Source organism: Tiliqua scincoides, chromosome 1 (genome assembly GCF_035046505.1).
Source record: "Tiliqua scincoides isolate rTilSci1 chromosome 1, rTilSci1.hap2, whole genome shotgun sequence".
Classification (NCBI taxonomy): Eukaryota; Metazoa; Chordata; class Lepidosauria; order Squamata; family Scincidae; genus Tiliqua; species Tiliqua scincoides.
This window is the reverse complement of record NC_089821.1, coordinates 195,671,099-195,698,089: the sequence shown is the minus strand read 5'-3', so window position 1 is coordinate 195,698,089 and position 26,991 is coordinate 195,671,099. Positions and strand designations below refer to the sequence as shown.

General features: G+C 43.8%; 1 protein-coding gene across 1 annotated transcript; it reads left to right on the top strand.

Annotated features, from left to right (window-relative positions):
* Positions 1-944: 944 nt before the first annotated feature.
* On the top strand, positions 945-26,335 carry METTL24 (methyltransferase like 24). The gene is made up of 2 exons (XM_066611350.1): positions 945-1,154; positions 25,990-26,335. Exons 1-2 carry the CDS (start codon positions 960-962, stop codon positions 26,302-26,304), a joined length of 510 nt encoding a protein of 169 aa, XP_066467447.1. The 5' UTR covers positions 945-959; the 3' UTR covers positions 26,305-26,335.
* The last annotated feature ends 656 nt before the right edge of the window (positions 26,336-26,991 follow it).

The following is a 26,991-nucleotide window of genomic DNA, read 5'->3' as shown; positions in this document are numbered from 1 at the left end:
ATGTGGGTTGCTTGTGAGATGGGCACAAGATGAAGTAATTGTACATGTGTCATGTGTTTTCAACACACTTACTTGGGAGTAAGTCCCACTGAAATAAATGGAGCTTGCTTCTACGTAGACATGAATAGGCTTCTATTGTTACTCCCTGATGCTGGTTCATTGGCATCTGAGGCAGGGATCAGGTTTTACTCTTGCCTCAAGTGTCCCTGACTGTAGTTCCTCCCCCCCCCCCATAGATTTCATTGGAAGCCATTCATTTTTGTAGAAGAAATGAAAAAAAATGATATAATGCATAATCTAATGACAATATGCAAATAGAGCCCATTTTACCACATACCGTTTTATGTCATCTGTTATAACTTTACTGTTACCTTTCCCAAATGCTTTAGCTGTGGTGGAAGCTAAAATGTTCTTTATCTTTTTTAATCCTTAAGATTGTGTGTTTTATTTGAAAATAACAATTTTGTTCAGGGTTGTTCAGAAGGCAGATATAGGCAAATACCATATAAAGAACGCCTCTGCCCTTGTAATTTGGGAAATGTTGAATCAATCATACACATTCTTTTTTATTGTCCTTGGCACACTAGATCCTGCCACACTTACATGACTCCACTTTTTGGCAAAATGAACGGGCTTTCAGATGAGGCAAAACTGAAGTGTCTCCTAAATGACTGCTCACCAGATGTGCTAGAGGGAGTTGCTAAATTTTTACTTTTAGCGAATTCTAAGCCTTCTTAATGTAATTTGTCAAAAATATTGATATTTTATGTTGAACTGTAAATGTATTATTAGTAATTTAGTATCTTAACTCCGTTTTTGATAAACGGGATTAGGACTGATTATGTTTGCTTTTATGATTTCTTTATCTATGCCTAATAAAGCATTCATTCATTCAACAATTTTGTTGTTCTGTTTTATTGGTAAGACTGGGCGATGATGATAACCAGTTTGAGATCAGCATGGCCAACCATGGATGTGAGGTGCATCGCTTTGACCCTAGCATCAAGTCGGCACATGTACAGCAGGGACAGCACCTCTGGTACCACCGTCTGTCTGTAGACTGGCGGGATCCTAACCCAGTAATTGCTGCTCATAAGCTTCATGCCAACACCAAGAAACTTGGCACCATATTGAATGACTTTGGGCATCACAAGGTAAGAATTCATCTTGTGTACCTTTAAGGAGCACTGAAATATCCATTGTGTTAATAATCTCAGCCACCAGAGCTGTCTGTCCATGGAGTGCAACTAAACTCCATGAATGCAGGTGGCCCTGAGAATGTCCAGGCTAACTGGGTAATTGGAACTTTCAATAATTGGGAATGTTTATCTACACTGTTATAGGATCACTAAAGCATGGTGATGCACAGCAAATTTGAATTCTCATACTGTGACTCATTGAGGTCCTGTTGTAGATATATGAGTATCTTTCAATGGACAAAACAAGAGGAAGGAACAGTGATTTAAAGCTAATTGTCAGATGTGTCATTGATTTTTAAAGCTGCCAACAAATGTATGTATTCATATCCTGCCAGTCATGTGTGTCAAAATATTTCCTACATTTTTTTTTTGTGCTGTTGAACCTCTGCTCAGCAGTGATCAGAATTGTGCAGTGATCCTAACTGCAGGACAACTTATAAAGCTAGGAAAACATTTACAACTATAATTGGAAGGGAACAGTTTATAAGAGGATTGTTTATGCTCAGAAGGTCACTGATTTGTTTCTTCCATGACACCAGTAGCAAAAACATTCTGGCTTGCAATGGACAGTCATGTTTCTTCTGAGCTGGCCTAGCCTCCTTTTAGGGAATTGCAAAGGCAGTAGACATTTTCCGCAGACTTTTGCCAATGTATATTTCAAGACGTTTTGACAATCTAAGCCAGTGTACTTGGGAGTTATTGCTAGCCTTGGGAATGTGCAGGGATGACTTAAATTGCTACTGTGTCTTGATGTTTGCAGGTAGTGCTGCCTTGTACTGTATAAGTCTCTGCTTTCAATTTACCACCAGTAGGTACATACTACCCATACTTCTGTGCCTAGAACTCCTCAAATCTCATTTTTCTTCACAAGCCAGTCATGGAGGGGGAGATCTGGACTGAGGCCTCAGCACAGGGTTGGGGGAAGAGGAGTGTAACCTTTTACTCCCACACTAATTCTCTAACTTGAATTACTTCCCCACAGCTGCTGTTTTGGCTCATTAGACTTAAAAGAATATTTCGCAGCTATATTTCATAAGGACCAAAAAAATCTGCTACAAAACAAATTGGAACACAGTACTGTGGGTGATGTATAATTCCACCTTAAATGGAACTCTAGAGGCAGAATACTGAATATTGGATTCAGAACCCTGAGTACTGGAGGCCGAGAATAAACAGGACATGGCCACCATCCCATTCATGTCTGAGTGGAAACACCCCAGAGTCATTTGGCTTTAGAAACATAAGGATTTGGATGGGTCTTGGTCTGATCTAGTAAGGCCATTCATTTTTGTTGTTGCTTTATGCTCTTGAGCTGCAAATGCCCTCTAAATGACAGTCTTGTAAATGGAAGGCAGCCAAATCACAATTGCATCATGTCCCACAGCATTCATGTAGCATGTTGCTTTGGGGGGGGGGGGGGATGGCTTTAAATTTCATTCTGGGAGAAACCATTTTGCTTCCAATTAGTTTTTAAATTCCTTGTTTATATACTGCATGAATAAGACATTTGGTTTAGTTCAAATCTCTGTTTTTGAGGGACGTCTAGGGTGCTTGCACACCCTAGATACTCCAAGAGAGGCTCTTGGAGATACTTCAAGAAACTGCTAACCATGGAGATAGCAGTGAGGCTGGTTCTGAGCTTTTCATTTTGATACATGGCCAAGACATTCTTCTTGATAGGGATACATGTCAGCGTGTCCCAAAGCATTTTGAATTGGCAGTCTCCTCTTTCTCTCCCCCCTTCTTTCATTTCTCCATCTCACACCATCCTTAGAAGCTGCTACACTCCAAGGCATTCTCTTTGAAGTTAAAAGTCAAATTTAGCCCATGCATTAAAAAGAGTATTTCCCATTTAAAAATTACTGCATTCTCTTAAGAAACCCTTCAGCATTCTTCTGAATCTGAACTCCAATAAACTGCTACCCTGTACAATAAGCCAGTTATTGTCAGTGAAACTTGAAGGCTTTGGATCAAAAAATAGAACAGATACTCCTGAAACACATAGCGACATCTCTGTATTTGAGTGTTTCACTTCCATTTTCACATTTGCTTCAGTTTACCAGTGTAATCTGCAAACCATTTATTCTTTGTCTGCGTGGTTCTCAAACTTTTTAGACCCAGACCCAATTTTTTGCATGACAATCTGTTGGAATCCAGCAGAAGTGATGTCATTAATCTGGAAGTGATGTCATGGCTGGAAGTGACATCAAGCAGGAAAATTTTTTAATAATCCTAAACTGCAGTCCTATCCACACTTACCCAGGAGTAAGCCCCATTGACTATCATTGTTAAAAGCATATACGTTGTAGCCTGTTAAAAGGACTGCTCTCCCCAAATGCAGTCACATACCATGGTGGCATCAAGTCTAATATACTGAAAATAAAATACTGAAATGAATGGGGATCCATCTGAAATTGACTCGTGACCCACCTAGTGGGTCTCTACCCACAGTTTGAGAAACAGTGCTCTAAGGGCCTCCTCACACAGGCTTGTTTATTACTCACTGACTGTATAATTAAGAGCTGATTTGGAAGTGTGAATGCGCCACCACAGACGCACAGCTCATTATTGTCCCATGAAAATTCAAATGCATTTCAGTGATGACTGTTCACAGATTTAGAGCCCAATCCTATCCCCCCAATGCTGGTGCAGCTGACACAGTGAGGGGGAGCAGATATATGAGGTTTCAGATTCCCTAAGCCTCCCACTCCATAATGGGTCTCCTTGGACCTGCACTAGTGATTTCATTAGCACAAGTCTGAGGAGATACAATCTGGTGTGTGCGATCTCTACCAGATCCACCGTTTCCCACAACCTCCCAACCCCCATTACGCTCACTCCCCACCCAGTTTTGCCTCCTCCCTGCCCTGTTACACTTTCCCCCTCACCCCTCCTGTTGACTGGTAGGTGGCAGAAGAGCCAACGATGAGGGCAGGAAAGTGCCAGCCTTCCCACTGGTGTTCCAGCACCACGCTGCTGGAAAGCACTTTATGGTGCTATTGCAGCAGTTAGTCCTGGTGGAACACTTGTTCTGCCAGTGCTAAAGCCTAGTAGCTGAGAGTCATTAAGTGATATGGCATTCATGTGTGAATCAAACTTGGAACAAAGTGTTCCATAAGCCTCACTGAGCAGAGTTCTCGTTGAGTTTTTAGCAAATTGATGGTGTTCATCTTGTAATACAGTATATGAAAAGGGAATACAGAAGGGCCAAGTCAGTAACATTACACAGGTCCTTTGTCTTTGGCTAGTTACTATTTGATTCCTTACATGTGTTTCTGAAACATGAACAGGAAAGCAAAAGAGTAAACAGGGAAAAAGGTTCCCTTTCTCTTTCAGGGATATCCACAGAATTTAGGCAGCTTCCATTGCTGTGTGTAGGATTAGAAACAGCCTAAATAGACACCCCACAGTTCTAGAAACAGGAGGGATATAATGCAGAAGCAAAACCAGAAAAGAAGCGATTGCAAGCAGCACGACAGTTTCACAAATATCTTTAGCTTTTAGGAGCGTTTGGGATGGGTTTGAACATGGAAGGAAGATGAGCCAATTTCACATTGCTTGCCTCTTTGGCCAGTGCCTTCTGGAAATCTTTGTCTTCTCCAAATCCATGTGGCTGAGGAAAAAAGAGTGCTTCAGTAGTCTAGTACTCTGGAGGTTAAAAGTGGTGCTGTGTGTTCACTTGTACATTAAGCTGCTATCTCTAACTATAGCTCACTTGTGCTTCTCCTCCGGTGCTATATCTGTGACTTGCATTTCTAATGATCCAGCAGAATCCAAAAATTGTCAGTTGGGTGCTGAAAATTGTCAGTAACTTTCAGCACAAGAGGATGTTTCATGCTCTGTAAATGCTTCTCTCTGCCCTGGGGGCCAAGGCATTGGAGGAGTTGCATGGGATCATAAAATAATAAAGATACATCTGACTGGAACTCATCTACAATGAGTTATGATACTTTCAGGAAAGTGTTTTGGTTATTCTCTTGGCTGTGATACATTTTGTATTCTGTTGAGTATTCCTTGAGCACTCACCTTGCCGTATGTGTGCATTATCTTTGGGATTAAATTATGTGGAGCCCCCCCCCACCAAAAAAAAACTTTTTGAAAGACAAAATGCAGCCACAGAGGCTGAATGGAAGGCACGGGTGAGTTTTTGTTTTTTTGTTTTTAAATATCCCCCTCCCCATACACACCAAGTTGCTTTTATCTCCATGGGGGAAAAGAAACAAGTAATGTATATTTTTCCCTTGTTGGTGGAGGGGAAGCCTGGGAGGAGAAATGGTTAAGTAGTCCCTCCAGCATTTATATTCTGCTTTGGATTTCTATGCTTTGTTTTTAAAAGTCCAAGAGGAGTATTTTACAATACAGTATTGCACTGTATCCCTTACAATAAAGAGTATCCCAAGGTATTCTTTTGTGAATAGAAGGCACTACTGTTTGTGTAAGAGGGAGCAGACTTTCACTGATACCTCCTTCACTTCACAATCTCCTGTGCTCCCTGAAATTCAACTCCTGAGGCTTTTGAGAGTATTGAGAGCAAAATGAAATGCAGCATGGGTGGAAATCACACACTTTTTTTTTCTTTTACTAAAATGAAAACTAAAACCCTGTTTTCCTGACCACCAGCAGTATGGTAGCTTCCATTTCTGCTGACATCAAGGCACTGCAGCTGTGAACGGAGGTGGTGGTGTGAAGTCCAGGAGCATGCGTGTGCCTTCACCTTTAGCAGGCCTTGGTCTCTTTGATTCTCTGTGTTGTGAAATGCACAGATTCTCCGTGTTCTGCGCCTAATACCAATGTCGGTGCTTGTATGATCATGAAATATACAACAGCCTTGAGTCGGAAATACAAAATAATAGTGATGTTCTGGTAGAAGAGGTTTCACATTGCACAAAACTTTGCACCACTCACAATTCATGAAGCTTTCTGCAATAAGTGAAAGAAGACTGATTAAGGAGCTTGAAAATAGGTGGCTGTAGCCACGGCTGGCCCAAGTTGGGCCTGGCACCCGAGATGGCATGCCAGTGCTGTCCCACTTACCTGGTGATGTGCCAGCCTCAAGCTGCCTCCCCTGCTAGTCCCACCTGCTGCCTCCTGGTGGCCTTCGAAGGGCAAGGAAACAAGTCGGAGGGGCAACTGGGGAGTGCGGGTAGGAGGTAGGCATCCGGCCCCTGTGAGTGCCCTAAGGCAGTGGTTCTTGAACTTTTCTGGCCCGTGGCTCCCGTGATCCTTGTGGCCATTGGCCTTGGCTCCCCATTACATCACCTCACCTCAGTTACCCCCAAAATGGGGATGAAGGTGTTATAATTATACATGAGAAACAAAAAAACAGCTGCCAGCACTCTGAGGCTGCAATCCTAACCACACTTACCTGAGAGTAAGCCCCATTGAACAAAATAGGACTTACTTCTGAGTAGACCTGGTTAGGATGTGCCCTGAGTTTGTTAGCAGCACACCTGGAGGGTTTTGGAAAGGGAGGGGGGAGAAGTGATGAATTTGCTGGGGGAGGGAAAGACTTTGTTTGTGGGTATCTGCTAGTTGCAGACTGATGTGAAACTGAGACCTAGAGACTGTTTGGCTGCAAGCCTAACCTCACTTTCCTGGGAGTAAGCCCCATTGAACAAAATAGGACTTACTTCTGAGAAGGCCTAGCTAGGATTGTGGCTTTTGTCTTATAATAGCAGCCAACATGGGAAGTACCCCCCCCCCCAAAGGAGGCAGGAGGAAAAAGGGGGGTGGCTGAAAAGGAATGGGTATTTTTGGAGGTAAAGCTTGACTGATCAGGAGCGGCTTTTTTCTTTTGTGAAGGGGGAGGAAAAAGAGAAAGGTGAAGATCCTTGGCTAAGCTGCCACAGACCCCAAGCCTCTGTAGGTCTACTCAGAAGTAAGTCGCACTTGAGTATTGGGGCTTACTCCCAGGAAAGTGTGGAGAAGATTGCAAACACACAGAGCAAGATTACAGCTCACCCCAAAGTAGATGGGGGCTGCTCACACGCATACACCCCAACGTGCAGATGCCACTCCTATTCCCCCCCAAGCAAGACGGAGGAATGCAGGCTGGGACATTTGGACCCCCTCCCCCCCCCCACTAAGAGCAGGCTGGGCTCCCTCCTTCCCAAGCGGAGGAAAGTGCTGCGCTGCCTATACTTACTAGTGGAGCTCTCTCTAGGTCAGGCTTCCCTTCCAGATTGAAGCCTACCAGGAGCTTGCCCTGTGCTGATGAGTTGCAGTACCTCTACCCCTGTCCAGCCAGCCTTCTCTGGCTCCACCTCTTCCCCCCACCATGTTTCACATGCCCTCCCCACCTCACACTGTCCCACCCAGCTCGTTCACAGCTGAAGAAAAGCAGCATGTGCAGCTGCGCCACCTCTCTCTCCAAGATGCCTCATGACACCCCTGGGGGCTAGCCACGCCTCCCTAGGGAGCCCCAAAGCACAGACTGCATACCTCAGCCCTGAGGTGTCACAGCGCACACTTTGGGATCCCCTGTTCTGAAGGTTCTGAATTAATAGGCCAAGAATAATGTGTTTTGAATTTACAAAACTTCAGCAATAACATGAAAACCAAAAAATCATAGAAAAGGGGTTAAAAAGAATCCAATATAGGCTTTGAGTCACAGAGGTTATTTTAAGGCTAATTGGTGCTGGCTCGTTCATGAAAGGTGCTTTGTCTGCTAACAGATGTCAGCTCTGCTTGGAAGAGCATGCTTAGGTTTATGGCTTCGTAAGCAAAAGGCTATCTTTCAGCCTTTTTGAAAATATCTGACATGATCGCTTAAGAACATTACCTGCAGAGGAATTGAATAACAGCTCAATGCCACCAAGGACATGTAATTTTACTGCTCACCTTCTTATTCCCAGGCAGTTAATACAGGTTTTAATTCATGCAGTACCTCTTGGTTTGGAGTGGCGCAGGTCCCCCTGCATTGTTATATTATATTTAACCCTTGTTTATTTAATACCATTATTTCCACAAATCAGAGAATAGGTAGAAATCTACTATCCCATGTTGAACTATGTTTGCATCATACAGGTCCAGCCTTGTTATACACAGATTTTTTAAACACGGATTTGACTCAACACGAATGGCCCCTGCAAATGAGAAGGAATGTGCTGATCCCTGGAGAAGGGGAAAAAGCACCCCTTTAAAATCAGTTTTAAAAACTGAACAGTCAACAACAACAACAACATTTATATACCGCTTTTCAACAAAAAGTTCACAAAGCGGTTTACAGAGAAAATCAAATATCTAATGGCTCCCTGTCCCAAAAGGGCTCACAATCTAAAAAGATGCAACACCAGCAGACAGCCACTAGAAAAGACACTGCTGGGGTGAGGTGGGCCAGTTACTCTCCCCCTGCTAAATAAAAGAGGAGCACCCACTTGAAAAAGCACCTCTTAACCAGTTAGCGGGGTTAACAGTCCTTTAACAATAGCCTCCTTAATGGGGGGGGCAGCTGGCTGACAATCCATCAATCCATCGACCCTCCCTTCCCCTTACAGTGAGCTCCAGTAGTAAGTACAAGCAGCTACAATGCTTTCCTTGGCTTGGGAAGGAGGGAGAAAGAAAGGTGATCACTTTGCATTGGTGAAGGGAGGGGCTGAGTAAGCACTTGCCTTTGTAAGCACTTGCAGAATGACTGGTTGATGGATTGTCTTCTTAATGACTCTTATCTTACATCACAAAGGTCAGCAAGGCTGTATTTAAATCACCTGAGGAAAGAAACTTTGTTTTTTAAACTGATTTGCTGTAGTGCAGTTTTTTGCCATCCACATGAGTGCTTTTTGCCATCCAGGTGACAACCCACTAGAATAATGAGACTCAACTTGTATTTCTTTTCCCCAAAAGCAATATTTTACCTCTACAGTTAACTTTCAGTTTCATAGACTTTGGAAACAAAGGATGTTTTCTGCTCCATTGAAAACTAGTCACATAAGTTTTGTTCATGCACATCTCCATTGACTTCTTTGCATTCAGATTTAACAGGTTCTGGCTGCAATCCTAACCAATTTTCCAGCGCTGACATAAGGGCAATGCAATTCTGAGGGAAGGGAACAAACATTGCCTTACCTTGAGGAAGCCGCCGTGACTGCCCCTCAACTGCAGGGTGCAGCACATGCCCCACTGGCACAGCTATGCCAGTGCTGGAAAGTTGGTTAGGATTGCGCCCTTTGGGACACCCAAACGCACACCCTTCCCCCCACTAGTCTATTACATCAAGAGTCACTGTGCAGCCAAGTTGCTATTAATATATGTACTTCCCTGTTGTACTGACTAGTTGAGAAGGCTTTCTGAGTTTCTAGACCAGGATTTTTCCCAATGGTACTATCTGAGAGTCTTTAGCCAGGTGCTGAACCTGGGACCATCTGCATGCAAATCATTTGTCTACAAAGCAAAGCAAAGCACTGAGATGTGTTCCCCAATTTACTCCCCCAAGGAGAAAGGATTAATAACAAGTTCTGTCATTCTCAGCTTGAGTGCAGAGCAAATGGATCAAGTCTCCTTGAAAAGAGTGGGGACAAGGAGTTGCTGCCATTGAAAAGAACTAGATCCAGAAGCTTCTGCATTGTTTATCTTTTAGCCTCTCAGGAGAAAGAGCTCCACCCTATTGCTGGATCATCTTGCAAGAATTTAATGCAAAGGTTCCCAGACTTCTTACCTTGGTGATCCACTGTGTCATCCACGGTTGTTCCAGGGCCAGGAAGCTGCAGAACAAAATGGTATATGACATGGAAGTCGCTTCCTGGGCTCACTTAGTGTGCTCCCTGCATCATTGACTGCGTCACACCTTGTTTCCCAAATTGTCTGTTGTGATGCACTGGCACCCTGGAAGCGACTTCCGGGTTGCACACTATTTTGTTCTGCAGTTTCCTAGCCTTGCAGGGCCTATGACCCACCAAAAATTTGGGCCCCAATCCACAGTTTGGGAAACACTGATTTGGTCATTTTCATTCTAGAATTTAGACCAGCAATTTACAATCTTCTTCATCTTACAGCACACTAACAAGGTGCTAAAATTGTCAAGGCACACTGTCAGTTGTCAAGGCACACTGCACTGCCGACCAGGGGCTCACATCCCCCAGTGACCCTACAAGTATATGACTCTCCCCCAAAGTCCTTCAGCGCACCTGTGGATGATTCACAGCCCACCAATGTGCCAGGGTACAGTGCTGAAAATCACTGATTTAGACACTGCAGAACAGGTTCCAATTTCAAAGTAGCAGGTTGAGTCCCATTTGCCTTGAGATTTCAAAGCATGTACCAATGCTAGTGAAATAATGAGAAATGCTGCAAAAATTGTTGTGGAGATTTTGCTTCCAGCTGTACCGGTAAGCATATTTCTTTTTGGAAGGCCATCTTACTCCTTTACCACATGAATGAACATTAAGAGATTCCAGCCTGAATGCTTCTCTGCTCGCCCCCCCCCCCACCCTGAAGGGATGCATATGAAAAATGTTCCATTGGAAAGCAAAGTCTGTGTGAATTTTAAATTGAAATGTCATGGTTTTAGTTTGCTTTTCTCTGTGACAAAATCCTTGTTGGAACTGAGCCTGTCTATTGTGCCACGTACAATGAGGGAAGCCAGAAAACGTGGTGCCTCCCCACCTCAGACTTCACACCAGGCTTCTTAGGGCAGGGCTGAGGACTCTTTCTCAACCTCCATACATTAGTGCCCTTAGCAAGACCACAAAATTCACTGACTTAGTTTCTCAGAGGTTTCCATTCTTTTTAGTACAAATCTACCCATAATTCTCCATCTCCAAAAATTATGGGACAATGGTGCCTTAGCATTCCTTGGGGTTCTATTCCTGGAACCTTTGTGGATGCCAAAAACCACGGATAATCAAATCCGCAGGTCTCGCCACCTTTAAACCTCCAGAGGCAAGGGTGTTCTAAGGCATTTGGGAGGCCTTAGAAGGTCATTTCCGGTTTTCGTGGGGAAAACCGTGACATTTTAGGCTTTTATAAGGCCTTCTTTTCCAGGTGCCTTGCCAAAGTTCTTCTAGGGTGAAGTTCTTCTAGGGTTGGTTCACTGTCAAGCTCCTCCAGCACAGGCAGGCACTCAATGTTGTTCAGCACTTCTTCGATGACTACATTTTCTCTGGAATATAGCTCAGAGTAGTGCTGCACCCGGCGTTCCATCTGCTGAAATGTCAGCTGAAACATCAGCTGAAATGTTTGCGTGACTTCCTCTTTGCCGACGATGCAGCTGTCACTACCCACTCTGCCAAAGATCTCCAGCAGCTCATGGATCGTTTTAGCAAGGCCTGCCAAGATTTTGGACTGACGATCAGCCTTAAGAAAACACAGGTCATGGTTCAGGATGTGGACTCACCTCCCTGCATTACAATCTCTGCACATGAACTGGAGGTTGTCCATGACTTTGTGTACCTTGGCCCAACGATCTCAGACACTCTTTCTCTTGATACCGAGCTAAACAAATGCATCGGTAAAGCAGCTACCACGTTTTCCAGACTTACAAAGAGAGTCTGGTCCAACAAGAAGCTGACGGAACACTCCAAGATCCAGGTCTACAGAGCTTGTGTCCTGAGTACACTTCTGTACTGCAGCAAGTCATGGATTCTTCACTCACAACAGGAGAGGAAACTGAACGCTTTCCACATGCGCTGCCTCCGATGCATCCTCAGCATCACCTGGCAGGACAAAGTTCCAAACAACACAGTCTTGGAACATGCTGGAATCCCTAGCATGTATGCACTGCTGAAACAGAGACGCCTGCACTGGCTTGGTCATGTTGTGAGTATGGATGATGGCCGGATCCCAAAGGATCTCCTCTATGGAGAACTCGTGCAAGGAAAGCGCCCTACAGGTAGATCACAGCTGCGATACAAGGACATCTGCAAGAGGGATCTGAAGGCCTTAGGAGTGGACCTCAACAAGTGGAAACCCTGGCCTCTGAGCGGCCCGCTTGGAGGCAGGCTGTGCAGCATGGCCTTTCGCAGTTTGAAGAGACACTTGGCCAACAGTCTGAGGCTAAGAGGCAAAGAAGGAAGGCCCATAGCCAGGGAGACAGACCAGGGACAGACTGCACTTGCTCCCAGTGTGGAAGGGATTGTCACTCCCGAATTGGCCTTTTCAGCCACACTAGACGCTGTTCCAGAATCACCATTCAGAGCGTGATACCATAGTCTTTCGAGACGGAAGGTTGCCAACAACAACAATAAGGCCTTCTGAGGCCCCGGGTGCCTCTGTGGGCCTTAGAAGGCCTTCCACTCCCCCAGCCCAGAAGTGAGGTTCTAAGGCTTCCCTAAAGGCTTAGAAGGATTTCTGCAAACTGTGCAGGCCGCATGCTTCCTCCACAGGCCTTATTAAACCCTCTAGAGGTGACCAGAGTGCAGCTTGAGTTGTTTCTGCAGAGTCCAGATCAGGCTGACCCTGCGGGTTTGGGACCCATGGATAGTCAAATCCATGAGTCCTGAATCCACAGATAGAGGGGCCAACTGTATTGGGCAAATTTTCATACTGATAGTATCTGCAGCTTGGAAAACCATGCTTCACTGTAGTGGTTGCTTTTGCCAGTGAGATTTCCAGTGGATATGTGGCTCTTCCCCTCTCATGAGACCTCCTCCGGCAGCTTCAGTGGAGGAACCTGAGGTGCCCACTAAAATAATGCTCATGCATCATTCTCTCTGAATGGGGAAGTACATGTATGCAATGGATTGAGGTGTGCATCTGGTGCATGCGTTTGTTAGGATTGGGACATCTTTCAGTATAAGTCACAATGAACGTGTTTTCTGTTGTCATCTATGGAAAGAAAATCTTCCATAAGCATGTTGTCTGCAGGCCTTAAAACACTTTTTACTGCAGTTCTGGTAGTGTCAATGTGATTGTTTTAGTAGCAATAGTTTGAAGCTGGGAACCATTTTTTAAACTTTCTGTATCAGTGCAAAAATCAGTGGAATTTTTAATCACCCATTCTACACACAGGCATACACACAAAATGAATGTCCCTTCCCCAAAATTCCTTTTAATGTGATGTTTCCAACTGTTAAGCCAGAGTTTAAATACTAAGGAAATGTCATGATCAAGAATAAAGTAAAGATAAATTTTTTGGAACAGCATTTGGTAAAGGAATGTTAGATCTGGTGAGGTTTTAGTTGCTCCCTTTGTTGCCATATGAGTTTCCTAAGTGAAATCACTGGGTCGCTTTATCACCTTGTTCCTTTTAAAAATCTTTCTTATTCGAAAAAAATAGATTTATTCTATTTAATTTTATTTTTCACATTTTTATACCGCCCTTCCTTCAAAGAGCTCAGAGCGGTGTACACAGCTGCTCCCCTCCTTTTGTCCTGATTATAAAGTCTAAAGGCTGGGTTTTGTTATAACAGTAAAAAAAAAAGATTTTTTTTTAAAAGGAATTGGCAAAGAATTGGATCCTTCTAGGAAGCAAGTGCAACTTTGTACTCAGTATGTCTGAGCGATGTGAAACGGCCTATGACAGTGTTTCCCAAACTGTGGGTCAGGACCCACTAGTTGGGTCGCGAGTCAATTTCAGGTGGGTCCCCATTCTTTTCAATATTTTATTTTAATATATTAGACTTGATGCTACCGTGGTATGTGATTGCATTTGGGTAAAATATTGCAGACCTGTACTTTTAACAAGCTACTATGTGTATTCTTTTAACAATGATAGTAAATGGGACTTACTCCTGGTGTGGGTAGGATTGCAGCCTAGAATTGTTAAAAATTTTCCTGCTTGATGATGTTACTTCCAGTCATGATATCACTTTCGGTGGGTCCTAACGGATTCTCATTCTAAAAAGTGGGCCCCAGTGCTAAATGTCTGAGTACCACTGGCCTATGATATAAAAACAGGAATGGAAGATGACAGGAAAAGGCAAGAACAGAAAATAAGATAGCTTTTTAATGTAGATTCTTCATGTTAAAGTCTTGTATAAACAGCTAGTTGTAACATTTTAAATCTCTTTTAAAAATCATCATGTTAAAGTGATGTCCCAAACTATTAGAGCGTGTGATTCCATAAGAAACATCTGCCTTCACCTCTATAATTGAATTATGGGTTCATGTGAGGTTCATTGTCCATGACACGCATTCAATTCCTTTGGGATCAGGCTTGTACAAGCAGGACCAAGTTGAACCTTGGTGTAAACCCAAGAATACCATGATGATTACTGTGGCTTAATTTTGTGCACAAACAGTTCCCATGTGTGACCTTGCTTTCTGATGAGACATTAGCCTACTAACAAATATTTATTTCTATGTCAAATTCTTCTGATTAATCAGCAGCCAAGTTGATGCAGGTGTTTCAACTCAACACTTGAACGTTTAATGTATCATGTGGCTTATTGACCTTCATCATTCAAACAAGATAACTCAACTGCTCATCCTCTGTGACAGAGGAAATGAAGAAGGGGGAAATCTAAGAGCTAAGCTACATGTTGGGTTTAAATGCATAGTTTGGTCCTCTCTCTGTGTGTGTATTTGGCTTTTTTATTTAAATAGTTGCCGTGAGATAGAGAGTCCTGGAGGGAATACAGCCACTGCAGTGCTTTGCATCGCAACTCAGAAGAATTCCATGGTTGAGGGCCTTGAAAACTGATGAAAGGTTCATCAGAACCAACAGGTGCTGTGTTTGTTTTTCAGCTTGAAAATAGTCAGCAGTGGCTAGTGCAATTCAAAAACAAATGACAAACTACACAGAAACTACATAGAAAATGGCATCCAATTCAAAAGTAAAAAACAGCTCTATAGTGCTGGAAGCTGAAAAATTAGTGCCTGGAGGGGGGAGCAGGGGATAAGTGCCCCAAGCTCCATGTCCGTGTGACATTGCAAGCAAAGCCTTTTGAGGCTTCTGACGCAGTCTCAAGCACTACTTTCAGTTTCCTGGAAATACTGTTTAAGACCATGTGGGAAGCTTCACAAGGCTTTCTGACCTGCTTGCAATGTCACATTAGGCTCCGTCGTGCTGGGTGGGGCGCCGCAGACCTTTGCTGTGGGGTGCTTAGAGGGGCATGTCCATTACTGTCTCTCTCTCCCTTTCTATCACATCATTGCTACTTTCATTTTTTTGTTCGGTTTTTAAAACTGGGAAATGAGAAAACTTTACTTGTGTAAACCACCACTGTATTCAAATACAGCTTTTTAGAATTTGCTTTTATATATGAACGATTGTTAGGGACAGACCCCTAATGTCTGTCTGATGACAGACCCCATCAGACCCCTTTGACATCCAAAGTGGAGTGAAGCAGGGCTGTGTTCTCGCGCCGACCTTGTTTGGGATTTTCTTCGCTGTCCTGCTGAAGCAGGCCTTTGGAACTGCAACAGAAGGCATCTATCTCCGGACCAGATCAGACAGAAAGCTCTTCAACCTCTCCAGACTGAGAGCAAAGTCCAAAGTCCAGCTGAAATGTCTGCGTGACTTCCTCTTTGCCGACGATGCAGCTGTCACTACCCACTCTGCCAAAGATCTCCAGCAGCTCATGAACTGTTTTAGCAAGGCCTGCCAAGATTTTGGACTAACGATCAGCCTTAAGAAAACACAGGTCATGGTTCAGGATGTGGACTCACCTCCCTGCATTACAATCTCTGCGCATGAACTGGAGGTTGTCCATGACTCTGTGTACCTTGGCTCAATGATCTCCGACACTCTTTCTCTCGATACTGAGCTAAACAAACACATTGGTAAAGCAGCTACTACATTTTCCAGACTTACAAAGAGAATCTGGTCCAACAAGAAGCTGATGGAACACTCCAAGATCCAGGTCTACAGAGCTTGCTTCTTGAGTACACTTCTGTACTGCAGCAAGTCATGGACTCTTTGCACACAACAGGAGAAGAAGCTGAACGCTTTCCACATGCGCTGCCTCTGACACATCCTCGGTATCACCTGGCAGGACAAAGTTCCAAACAACACAGTCCTGGAATGAGCTGAAATCCCCAGCGTGTATACACTGCTGAAACAGACGCCTGCGTTGGCTTGGTCATGTCATGAGAATGGGCAATGGTCGGATCCCAAAGGATCTCGTCTATGGAGAACTTGTGCAGGGAAAGCACCCTATGGGCAGACCACAGATGCGATACGAGGACATCTGCAAGAGGGATCTGAAGGCCTTAGGAGTGGACCTCAATAGGTGGGAAACCCTGGCCTCTGAGCAGCCCGTTTGGAGGCAAGCTGTGCAGCATGGCCTTTCGCAGTCTGAAGAGACACTTGGCCAACAGACTGAGGCAAAGAGGGAAGGCCCGTAGCCAGGGAGACAGACCAGGGACACACTACACTTGCTCCCAGTGTGGAAGGGACTGTCACTCCCGAATTGGCCTTTTCAGCCACTGTTCCAGAGCTGTTCCAGACGCTGTTCCAGAGCCACCATTCAGAGTGTGATACCATAGTCTTTCGAGATTGAAGGATGCCAATAAGTAAGTAAGTATATGAACGATTTCTAAAGGAAAAATGGCAATGCAGACTGCAAGAAGAGAGGTTTTTGTGTCTCCTGAGAGTCCAGGCACGAATCTCAGTAGAGTAATATTCACTTAAAGGAAGAGATTAAATTGTGTGGAAGGAGACTAATGGGGAGCAGCAATTGAACAGAATATCTGTTACTCCTCAGTACCGTACCTTGAGAATGAATGCTTCAAGTTCCTAAGATATTGTTATAATGTGTGCGCTCTCTCTCTCTTTCTCAGGATATCCCAGGATATGCTTGAATGGGGGGGCATTAGTGTGTGAGTTCCTCTCTTCCCTTGATATCTTGTGGGAACTGTGAAGTAATCAGTAGGGGAAGGAGTTGCTCAGTGTCCATTCTTTGGGTCTGGTCCTGGGGACAGTTGCAGGCAAGAGTGGGGTTCATAGGCTAAAAGTAAGGGAGAAGCTGAGTTTAACTGTCTGCAGGTGCTTGGTGCTGGAGGGATATCCCATAAACTAGTAAGTTTTTTAGTGGCTTCTTTAGCTCAGAATGTTTGAGAAGCACAGCTTTAAAATAGCTCTAAGAAAAACCCTGCTGGACCAGGCCAAAACCCCATCATCCAGTAGCCCTCCAGTTGCCTCTGTGGAACACCGATACAGGAGAGAAAGACATGCAGGTACTTCTCTCCCTCTGCTGCTGCTATTCAGAGGCAGACCACCAGGACCCAGAAGTAACACATAGCCATAATGATTAGCTGCTGTTGAGAAATCTGTCTTCCCCTTTTAAAGCCATTCAAGCTAGTGGCCATCACCACCTCTCATGGCAGCATACTCTACAAACTAGTGGTGTTTCGTTATTTATTTCCTCTTCTTGCAGATGGGGTATCTGGGTATGTGTGTTGAGTGGAGAGATAGTGGCTTGTCTAGCCCCACCATTGTGATTGTGCTGAGAGTTGAGCAGGTCACTTGTGACTCATTTTATTAAGCACCAGGGCACAGCAGCTGTTGCACTAAAGGCTGTGGTTCCTGGAGACCAATAGGAACCAACAGGAATTAACTTGTCCTGTGTGCACAGTACAGACAAGATGTTTTGATGTCAGATGACTTGGTTTCTAAGAGGCTTCGAATGTGGGGGCATGGACTGATGATACTATAATCCTGCCTGCTTGCCTGAGTATTCTTGCTTGCTTCTATAGTGCCTGCTGTTCCTGTCCTATCATAAATATATAGTCAGCTACAAAAAGTTTCTAATGTTTGCTAACAAACCTCCTTGTGTAAGGAAACTGACTATGTCAAGGAGGAGTAGCCATGTTAATCTTGAAGGGACCACAACCGACTTGGTTGACTTTGACCTTAGGAAAAAAATGACCTTGAACTTCCCCTTGCCCAGTGAAGGTCATGGGGCAGAGAATGAAACCCCACAGCATTGGTTCTAATGCTGAATGATGAAACTACATAACATCATTTGTTTGCACACACTGAAATTCTACAGTGCTTTTCGTTTGGTTTGCTTTGTACTTAAAAGAATGTTTCCTTTCTATTTAGATTTGGGCAAGCCATTCCAAATGCATTTTGGTACGTTAACCTTGTTATAGCTTTAGGAAAAAAGAGACCTACTTTGGTTTAGTGTTGCAAACTTACCGCATTACTCAAATTCAGAGCAGCATAAACAAATGGCAAATATTTGTTCTTCCTCGAGAACGGAAAACAAGGGCTCCTTGTAAATCATTGATTCTTCTCTGTAAACATCCGCTGTGCTAAGGAATCCAGCAGTGTCTGGCACACAACATCAAAAGAGAAGATAAGATGGGATTGTTAGTCTCCCTTGCAGAGGTCAGACAGTGAAACATTCATTAGATTCTAGAGCGGGGTGAAGGAGGGTGAAATGAACTGCAGGATGGAGCCACCTGGGCTAGGTCTGGGCAGACGCTCTGGAGAAGCCAGAAAGGGATTGGTAGCATACCGCTGTGTTGAACCCTTGGCTTTGGAAGGAATTTCTGATTTGGTTTGTTGTTCAGAAGCTGGTACATGCCCTTCTTTGGTGCCCTTCTTTGGTGCACCCTCAGCGCCTGGGAGGGTGACTGCCCCCATGTAGATCCCCTTGAGTTTCAAAGACAGATATGTTGGCAACCTTCAGTCTCGAAAGACTATGGTATCACGCTCTGAATGGTGGCTCTGCCACAGCGTATAGTGTGGCTGAAAAGGCCGATTCAGGAGTGACAATCCCTTCCACACTGGGCGCAAGTACAGTCTGTCCCTGGTCTGTCTCCCTGGCTATGGGCCTTCCTTCTTTGCCTCTTTGCCTCAGTCTGTTGGCAAAGTGTCTCTTCAAACTGGAAAAGGCCATGCTGCACAGCCTGCTTCCAAGCAGAATGCTCAGAGGCCAAGGTTTCCCATCTGTTGGGGTTCATTCCTAAGGCCTTCAGATCCCTCTTGCAGATATCCTTGTATCACAGCTGTGGTCTACCCATAGGGCACTTTCCCTGCACAAGTTTTCCATAGAGGAGATCCTTTGGGATCCGACCATCGTCCATTCTCATGACATGACTAAGCCAACACAGGTACACAAAGTCATGGACAACCTCCAGTTCATGCGCGGAGATTGTAATACAGGGAGGTGAGTCCACATCCTAAACCATGACCTGTGTTTTCTTCAGGTTGATTGTCAGTCCAAAGTTTTGGCAGGCCTTGCTAAAACAGTTCATGAGCTGCTGGAGATCTTTGGCAGAGTGGGCGGTGACAGCTACATCGTCTGCAAAGAGGAAGTCAAGCAGACATTTCAGCTGGACTTTGGACTTTGCTCTCAGTCTGGAGAGGTTGAAGAGCTTTCTGTCTGATCTGGTCCGAAGATAAATGCCTTCTGTTGCAGTTCCAAAGGCCTGCTTCAGCAGGACAGCGAAGAAAATCCCAAACAAGGTTGGTGCAAGAACACAGCCCTGCTTCACTCTGCTTCGGATGTCAAAGGGGTCTGATGTGGAGCCATCAAAGACTACAGTGCCCTTCATGTCCTTGTGGAAAGACCTGATGATGCCAAGGAGCCTGGGTGGACATCCGATCTTGGGGAGAATCTTGAAGAGGCTGTCCCTGCTGACCAGGTCAAAAATTTACCTGTAGGCCGGCCTGCTTATGAACAAATTCTCCAGTTTGGTGTTTGGGGTTTTTTAGTGTGCAAAGCACTGTGTTGCTATGAATCCTGCAACATTTTGTGCAGTGCATGGGCCCCTGCACGTTGATGGAGTGCTGATTTCTCTGCAGTCAAGCCCAAGCAGAGCACTCCTGGTGGTTAAGCCAGGCTGTTCTGTCTATAACCTGGCATGTTTCCCAGGAAAAACAACTGAGACAGACACATCCTTGGTCCCCAGTAACATAAATAGCCAAAACCCACTCCCTATTTGCATACAGCTCATTCAAATAGATGCAAATAAACGACCATGGTCGTTTTGCCAAGTATACAAAATCCAAGAGGTATAAAACCTTTATCCACCAGAGAAGATGCAAAACTACAATATTGATCTTTGAATCAGCAGCTAATAGCCTAAATGTTTTTGAACCCATATGCTGGAGATAGGATCGCTTGCAAGTAAGTACAGAGATGCCAGGAACCTGGTGTGTGGTGAATTGCTGTCTACTCCTTTCCTTGGAGCTTTCATCACATGCTGGGTAAGTGCTGAAATAACACTGCTAAATAGTTCCTCTCAGGTACTTCTCTGCTGATTGTTCTCCATAGGGAGCTGTAAATGGCCTTCAGGTCACCACCAGAGATATCAGAAATCCCATTAACCTTGCTGTTGCTGATATTAAGGCACCTTTGGCCTTACTGTAAGTCAAGCTGGTGTGCTTGCTTCTCCACCTCTATCAATGCGCTCATGGATGTGATGGTGTTCTCCCCCCTCCATGCCTAAAAGGAGTTGGATATAGATGCTTATTGCTGGCTGAAGTCTCTGTATTGAGTGCTGGATTGCTTCCTTCCACTTACCTGCCACAGCAATTAAGACTACTGAGAGTAGGATAAAGTAGAATAAGGGGGGTTGTGCCACACTGAAGAACTGCTGCTTTAGGAATTAAATTTGTGTGTTTCTTTTCCTACCATTTGTTATATTAATCACATCTCCACACAAGAGCTGATTTGAATGGCAGTATAGCACCAGGAAAACAAATCTTGCTGGCAAAGTCACAGTGGACCTTTTTTAAAGGCCTTTTTAAAAAGGTTTCTCTCCGGGGGAACTTGCAGCAGTAATGTACACTGTCTTTCACTGGTTATGGTGTCTTGCTGATATGCGCCCTTCCCACACAGTGCTTAAGATATAGCCCCTGCCTGCTTGCATGGCGTGTTCAGGATTGTGCCCAGATTGTATGATCAGTCTTGAAATGAATGACAGGTGTGCATCTTGAGAGTTTTTCTTTTTTGCTGTTCCACATAGTGATGCCACACAAAGTGAGGGAAACCAAATTTTGCCATGGGCATACCATAAGGGCTGCTTCATGTGATATTTTTCAGACAGTGATCTGTCTGGAAAAGTGTGCGAAATGTGCGAATGAGGGCATGACTGCCTGTTTTACTCATGCACACATGGAAGCTTATGCCAGCATTGCCTTAGTGGGACATGCTCTCATGCCTTCATGTACTGAAACATATGCTCTTTTTCCAATGCAAGCGTTGATGATCCTGATCCAAAAGGCAATATATAATACAGTCCCGAAGACCAGTTCCAATGCAGCTTTTCACAAGGCTGTTTCCCAGTGTTGGGGGAAGAGGTGGGGTAATGCGTGTACTACCACAAAGCTCTATATTTGAAAACGCAGCCATCACCTTGAAAGTAGCTTTCCTTCTGTTCTTGAACTGGCCTACCGTGCCCTAAAGCAAGCCCTAGATGGATTTTGTGGGGGTTATGACACAACGTCCTACAAGCTGTTAGAACAGCCCTAGACGAGATGCATTGAAGTACAGTGTGTTGTTTGCTGCTTCTTCTGCTGACTGCCCTGGAGATCATAGTCACGACAGCCACAGAAAAATGCTTTCTAAAATGTGAATATTGAATTTGTGACTGCTGGTCCAAATGTTTGCTTGTAAGCCTGGCTTTTTGAATAGTGAAAAGTTTGCCTGGCTGTTAGGATGGGGACAGAATTCTGCCCTGCATGCCAAGTCATTGGTTTGGGTTTTAGCTGTGCCAACAGCCATCTGTCCCACTGTCGCTCTGTTGCTTGACCTGCCCATCCTTGTCTTAAGCATCCTGAGCTTCTCTCCTACTACCCAACACCCCTTGCGTTTCTTTTGGGAGCTTTCCTGCTATGGAATGGTTAGAAGTGCAGTATTCATGTTTGTTTCTCCTGGCAGCTCACTCTGTCCTGGAGATGTTGGTCATGACAGCCACACTGCAGATTGGTTTTTGTGAATGTCGCACAGAGTGTGCCGAATGCCTGCTGTTCATCCATGCAACTGCTGGGCCATTAACTCTTTTTGGCATTAGCTGGAGAGTACGTGAGACAAAAGGGAGGCATCAAAGCCAGGATACCACTGGAGCAGAAAGGGATAAAAGCCAAGGGGCCGTTTGTTCCTGGAAAAAAAGTTTTCAGGGCTGTATCTGGAGATAGATGAAAGCACTCCTGATTTCTGAGATCTGAAAATCTAGTTTAATGGGCAGTGGCCTAGTTTTTGTTTTTAAAGACAAGGGGCCCAACATGGCAGCTGTCTGTTTAACCTTTCTCATATAAGCCCGTCTTTCTGCTTCTTTCTAGGGGGTGACTAGACCAGATGTAAAGGAGGACAAGAGTCTAGTGCCTCTAGTTATATAGGAGTTTTGTCTAGGGAAGGGACTGTAGCTCAGGGTGAGAGCTCCTGCTCTGCAAGGGGATGGTACCTGGAACCTCCGTGTAGGGCAGGCATGTCAAACATATGACCCATGGGTTGGATACATGCAGATGCCATTTAACCAGCCCATGATTATTGGGGAGGCTTTTTTTGGGTAGGACTGCCTTAGCTGTGCACACTGCTGACCAGGGATCAACCTGTGAGTGGGAGATGGAGGGCCTGGCTGACTTTCTAGAAGCTGAGCAAGTGGTAAGGCCAAGCCCAGAGGACCTGAGCTGGGCCAAGAGGCAGGGTGAGTGGAATTCCTGGAGGACATGAAGGACCCCCCTTGGTCAGAAGGGAGCACACCCACGCTACCTCTTGTGGGCACCGAGGGCTTTCAGGGCAGAAAGGCTTGGCTTCCTCGATCCGGCAGCAGCAGTCCATAAGTGCACTTCCAGATTTTCTCATTTTCAAAATGTTTTTTGTTTTGGCTCCAAGAAGCTTGGGGTGGTGTACATAGTTTATGATGCAGTAAAGCGTGTTCAGCTGCCAGAACAATAGTTCTGCTGGTGGCAATACCACATAGGATTGGGCAGTAAAGGTTCTACTCATCTAGGGATGCAGGGAGGACATAAGGCTTATTCTGGTGCTGTGCTGTGTGTGAAATGTACCTTTCTGGATAATATTATTATCCCACCTTTCCCCCACACCAGAATACCTAAGGCAGCCAGCATGTTAAGACCTGGGATGAACCAGACCAAAAATTACGAGATTTTTGCTCATAAGATTTTTGCTCGTAAGATTGCTGCACATTGCAAAGCTGAGCTGGCAAAAGTGAATCATGATCACCATGCAGAACACTTCTGTGCAGCCCCTGCTTCTATTTGTCATTCAAGATGAGCTTCTTTCCTTTTTGGAAGATATAGACAGCTGTGGATCTTCTCAAAGATAGCAAACTTCTGACATGAATACTAAAGAGCTCTCAAATTCCACTTTACGCCCAGTAAGGAAATTGCTGAGAAGCTGCTGCTAGAAAAGCTTCAGTAGAGATTTTTGTGATGACAGAATCTGCAGGAACTGCATACGCTTTGCAAACATTTGCCCAGCACAGTCTTTCAGACCATGCTGGTTGTATTTCCCACCCACCCCCACCCCAGCCCTGAGGATGTCTGCCTTGTGGCTGTTTGTATTAGAACACTCTTGAGAGACTGGCTGTCAGGTTTTTTTAATGTAATCATATTATTCCTTTTAAGTACTCTTGCATGATCTAAGAACAAAGATCAAGATTAAATGTTTCATATTGGACAAGCTTAAATGTTCTATATTGGTCTGTTTAACAATGGCTCATTAGGGCTACTGCATTCACCTGCCATGATGTCCCCTTTCATTTTGCCCACCTCCTCCAGCATTAGCTCTTTCTTATGAGGTTATGTTCTAATCGGAGTTGAAGGATCTTGATTGCATTTGGTGGTAGTTAAACACAAACTCAGTTTGGCTTTTGAAACCGGTGGTACTAAAAAGAGCTTACGTTTGGTTGAATGGCACCCCTAGTTCTTCCAGTTTATTGTACTCGGCCTTGAGTATGTTGGGGCAAGGGAAATATTGTGGTGGGAGGAAGCACTGGCTAGGGTCGAACATCCAGCAAATGCATTTTAAATTCTTTTCTTTGCAAATATGGATGCCATCGGAAATTTGCCTTTCAAATGCCACTCTGATTAGCTTAGTTTGTTTTGCAATAATGACCTTGTTTTCTACAGAGGGCCTGTGAGAAATTAAAGACTTGTAATGTAGCACAGTATCTGATTTTCCTCAAACCTGCTTATAGGCTCTGTGATGAAATTATCTATTGCCTTTGGAACTGTGAAGCCTTATTTTGTATTATCCATTAATGTAGTGCTATTTTTGAATTAATTTAATGCCCGTGAAAATTGCACTTCTTTCAGTAAGACATACAGAAAGCAATAGCTGGAGAAACTAGTTTGAGGAGACCCTGCCCAGTGCATCTCATTTATCTTTCTGGCACCTTAGTGCAGCACCATACACAACAATTGCTGCAAGAAATTATAGTGGTATTTCCCACTGCACCCCCCAATGTAGGTACATTGATATTTCAAGGTGTATATACCTGTATGGTATCCATTAAGTGTGGACATCATACATGTATGTACAATCATCTTGAAATACCAATGTACCTACATTGGGTCCTAGTCATTGAGGGTTCTCAAACTCCTGTACACACAGGTTAAAGACATGTGTATAGCATCCATATGTTTTAGTTTTGCCATTGGCAATTCTGATAGAATACTGGTGTTTCCCATGAACATTGCAATGGGAGCTCCCCTGAGTGATCTGAAAATCAGGATTGTGTACATATAGCAACAGCTATCCACATAATTTAACATAAATACCAATCACCCTGAGGTCTCAGAGGAAGTATCTGCAGAGTTCTTGGACTGTAACCATCCAACTATTTTTTCTTATTGTATGAATTTGTTGAACAATATGAGGTGTATATCTTCCCTGCATGTGCACATGCGTGTGCGTGAAACGGATCATGCAGTTCTTTGCAGTTGAACATTAAGTGCGATCTTAGCTATCAAATCTGTGGTCAGCATGAATTTTAGCAATTGCATAAATGTCTCAGTGATCACATAATTTGCTGTTGCAATAATCAATATTGCTTACATCATGCATTATATCTGCTGACTCAGGTGGATATGGTCAGGGCTGCTGATACAAACACGGCACATATTATATGAACTGACCCTCAATCAAAGTGGAATGAGAAATGCACATTTGTTTTCAAGGAAAACATTTCCTAATAAGAAAGTGCCCACCAACAGTTCCATTAGTGGGCAGTACCAAGTGTAGCAGTCGTGTTGGGTTAGAACAATGTTGCATTCACAGTCCACTAGTGACCAGAACTGATTGCTTTAGGAATGCTGAAAGCAGCCACTCACTATGGTCTACATTGCCCAACTTTGGAGCTTAGCATTAATGACTTCCATGGGAATGCCTGCCCCAGCAATTTTACCTATCTTCCATGAGTTTTAACTAGATCAGAGTTATGGTGGCAGTGAGTTCTTCAGATCAAGTCTGCACTGTATGGAAAAAGTATTTTTTGCTTGCTGTAAATCTCATGTGTTGATTTATATCATTTTGCTTTATATGAAAAGGAGCCTGCCTGTTAACTTGTTGGATAAACACTTGGAGTACCTGAGTTCAAACGGCAGTACATCAGCAAGTTTACCAATTGGCCTTGGACAAGTTTTTCTGCTGCAGTTTTCAACCTTTAATATAATGTAGTTATGGTCTGCACCACAGGCTTGTTGTGGTGTTGAGTAAAATTTGGATTAGAAAGCCAGTTGCAGTGGTGCCACAGGATTAATAATATGCAGGTTCTTATTTTCCAATATAGTTATTAATAGAATGAGGTCAGTTTAGGTTTTAATTTTTATAAGTTGGTATTCTCGATGCATTCATTTATATACCATCTTTTTAATCTCTATCTTCTAGACTCTCAGATATGTAAAAAAAAAAAACAACTACACATTTCATTTATATGTGAATTCATTGATATCGTGGCAGTCTGTCTTTCATGTGTTTTTATTATATTGTTACAGATTGATATCCTCAAAGCAGATATGGAAAGTGCGGAATGGAAAATTTTGGAAAACCTGATCTTGGAGGACATTGTGGAACATATAGGACAACTGGTTTTTGAAATCCATGTCCATTGGCCTGGGTTTGAGGTCAGTGGCAATGATAGTACTGTGGTTCGGTACTGGTACAGCCTCCTCAAGGAACTAGAACTGAAGGACTTCAGGCTTTTTCACACTTACAAAGACACATCTAAACCACAGATGTTTCTTAAAAAAGAAGCCTTCAATGCAAGTAGCTGTTATACACTAAGCTGGGTTAACACAAGATGGAAATAGAAGGCTGGATCCTTCAGAAGAGAACTGTGAATCATCCCCTACAGCTGTATTGTGGAAGGTGACTTTGGTAATATTTTTCAATGTCTCTGAACATGGAAGTGCAGAAACTGTCGCATATAAAAAGAAAGTTTCAGGTTTGCTTTTTTCCACACTTCCCCAAACTAGAAAGGCAGTTTTTATATCCCAGCAGCAGAATGAGTTTAAAAGATTGTTTACTTCATCTGTAAAAATGGCTGCAGACCAGTCCAAGCCTAGTCACATAATTGTCATAATTATTCTGATTAAAAAGTTCAAATGAATGGAAAATAGTTTCCTCAGAAATGAACATAGGATCAGATTTTTGCCCAAACTAGCTTAAAATATTCCACTTTCCTCTGCAGTTATAGGGCATTCTTGCTTGATAATGCTGGTTCAGAGTACGATCAGTGACCTTACGCCACTGTTCTTTTTGTACAATGGCTGATAGGACATGTGTGCACCTCCTGGAAAGATTCTCTTTAGAAAATGCAATGATCTCTGGTTTCCCATTTGCATCGCTAATGGGGTTTGCTGTGCTTCAACAATCTCCTGTCATTTCAGATGTTAAGACTCTTGCTACAACAGTTAAGCTTTCTACAATTTTTCTCTCTCTATGGGATAAGAAATTTTGATCTTTGTTTTTTATTATTATATAGATAACATTTTATT

Excerpts from the sequence above, each read along its gene's own strand:
- METTL24 (XM_066611350.1), top strand. The coding sequence starts at position 960 with ATGGCCAACCATGGATGTGAGGTGCATCGCTTTGACCCTAGCATCAAG. Across the intron at positions 1,155-25,989 it reads ATGACTTTGGGCATCACAAG|ATTGATATCCTCAAAGCAGA; the intron begins GTAAGAATTCAT and ends ATATTGTTACAG.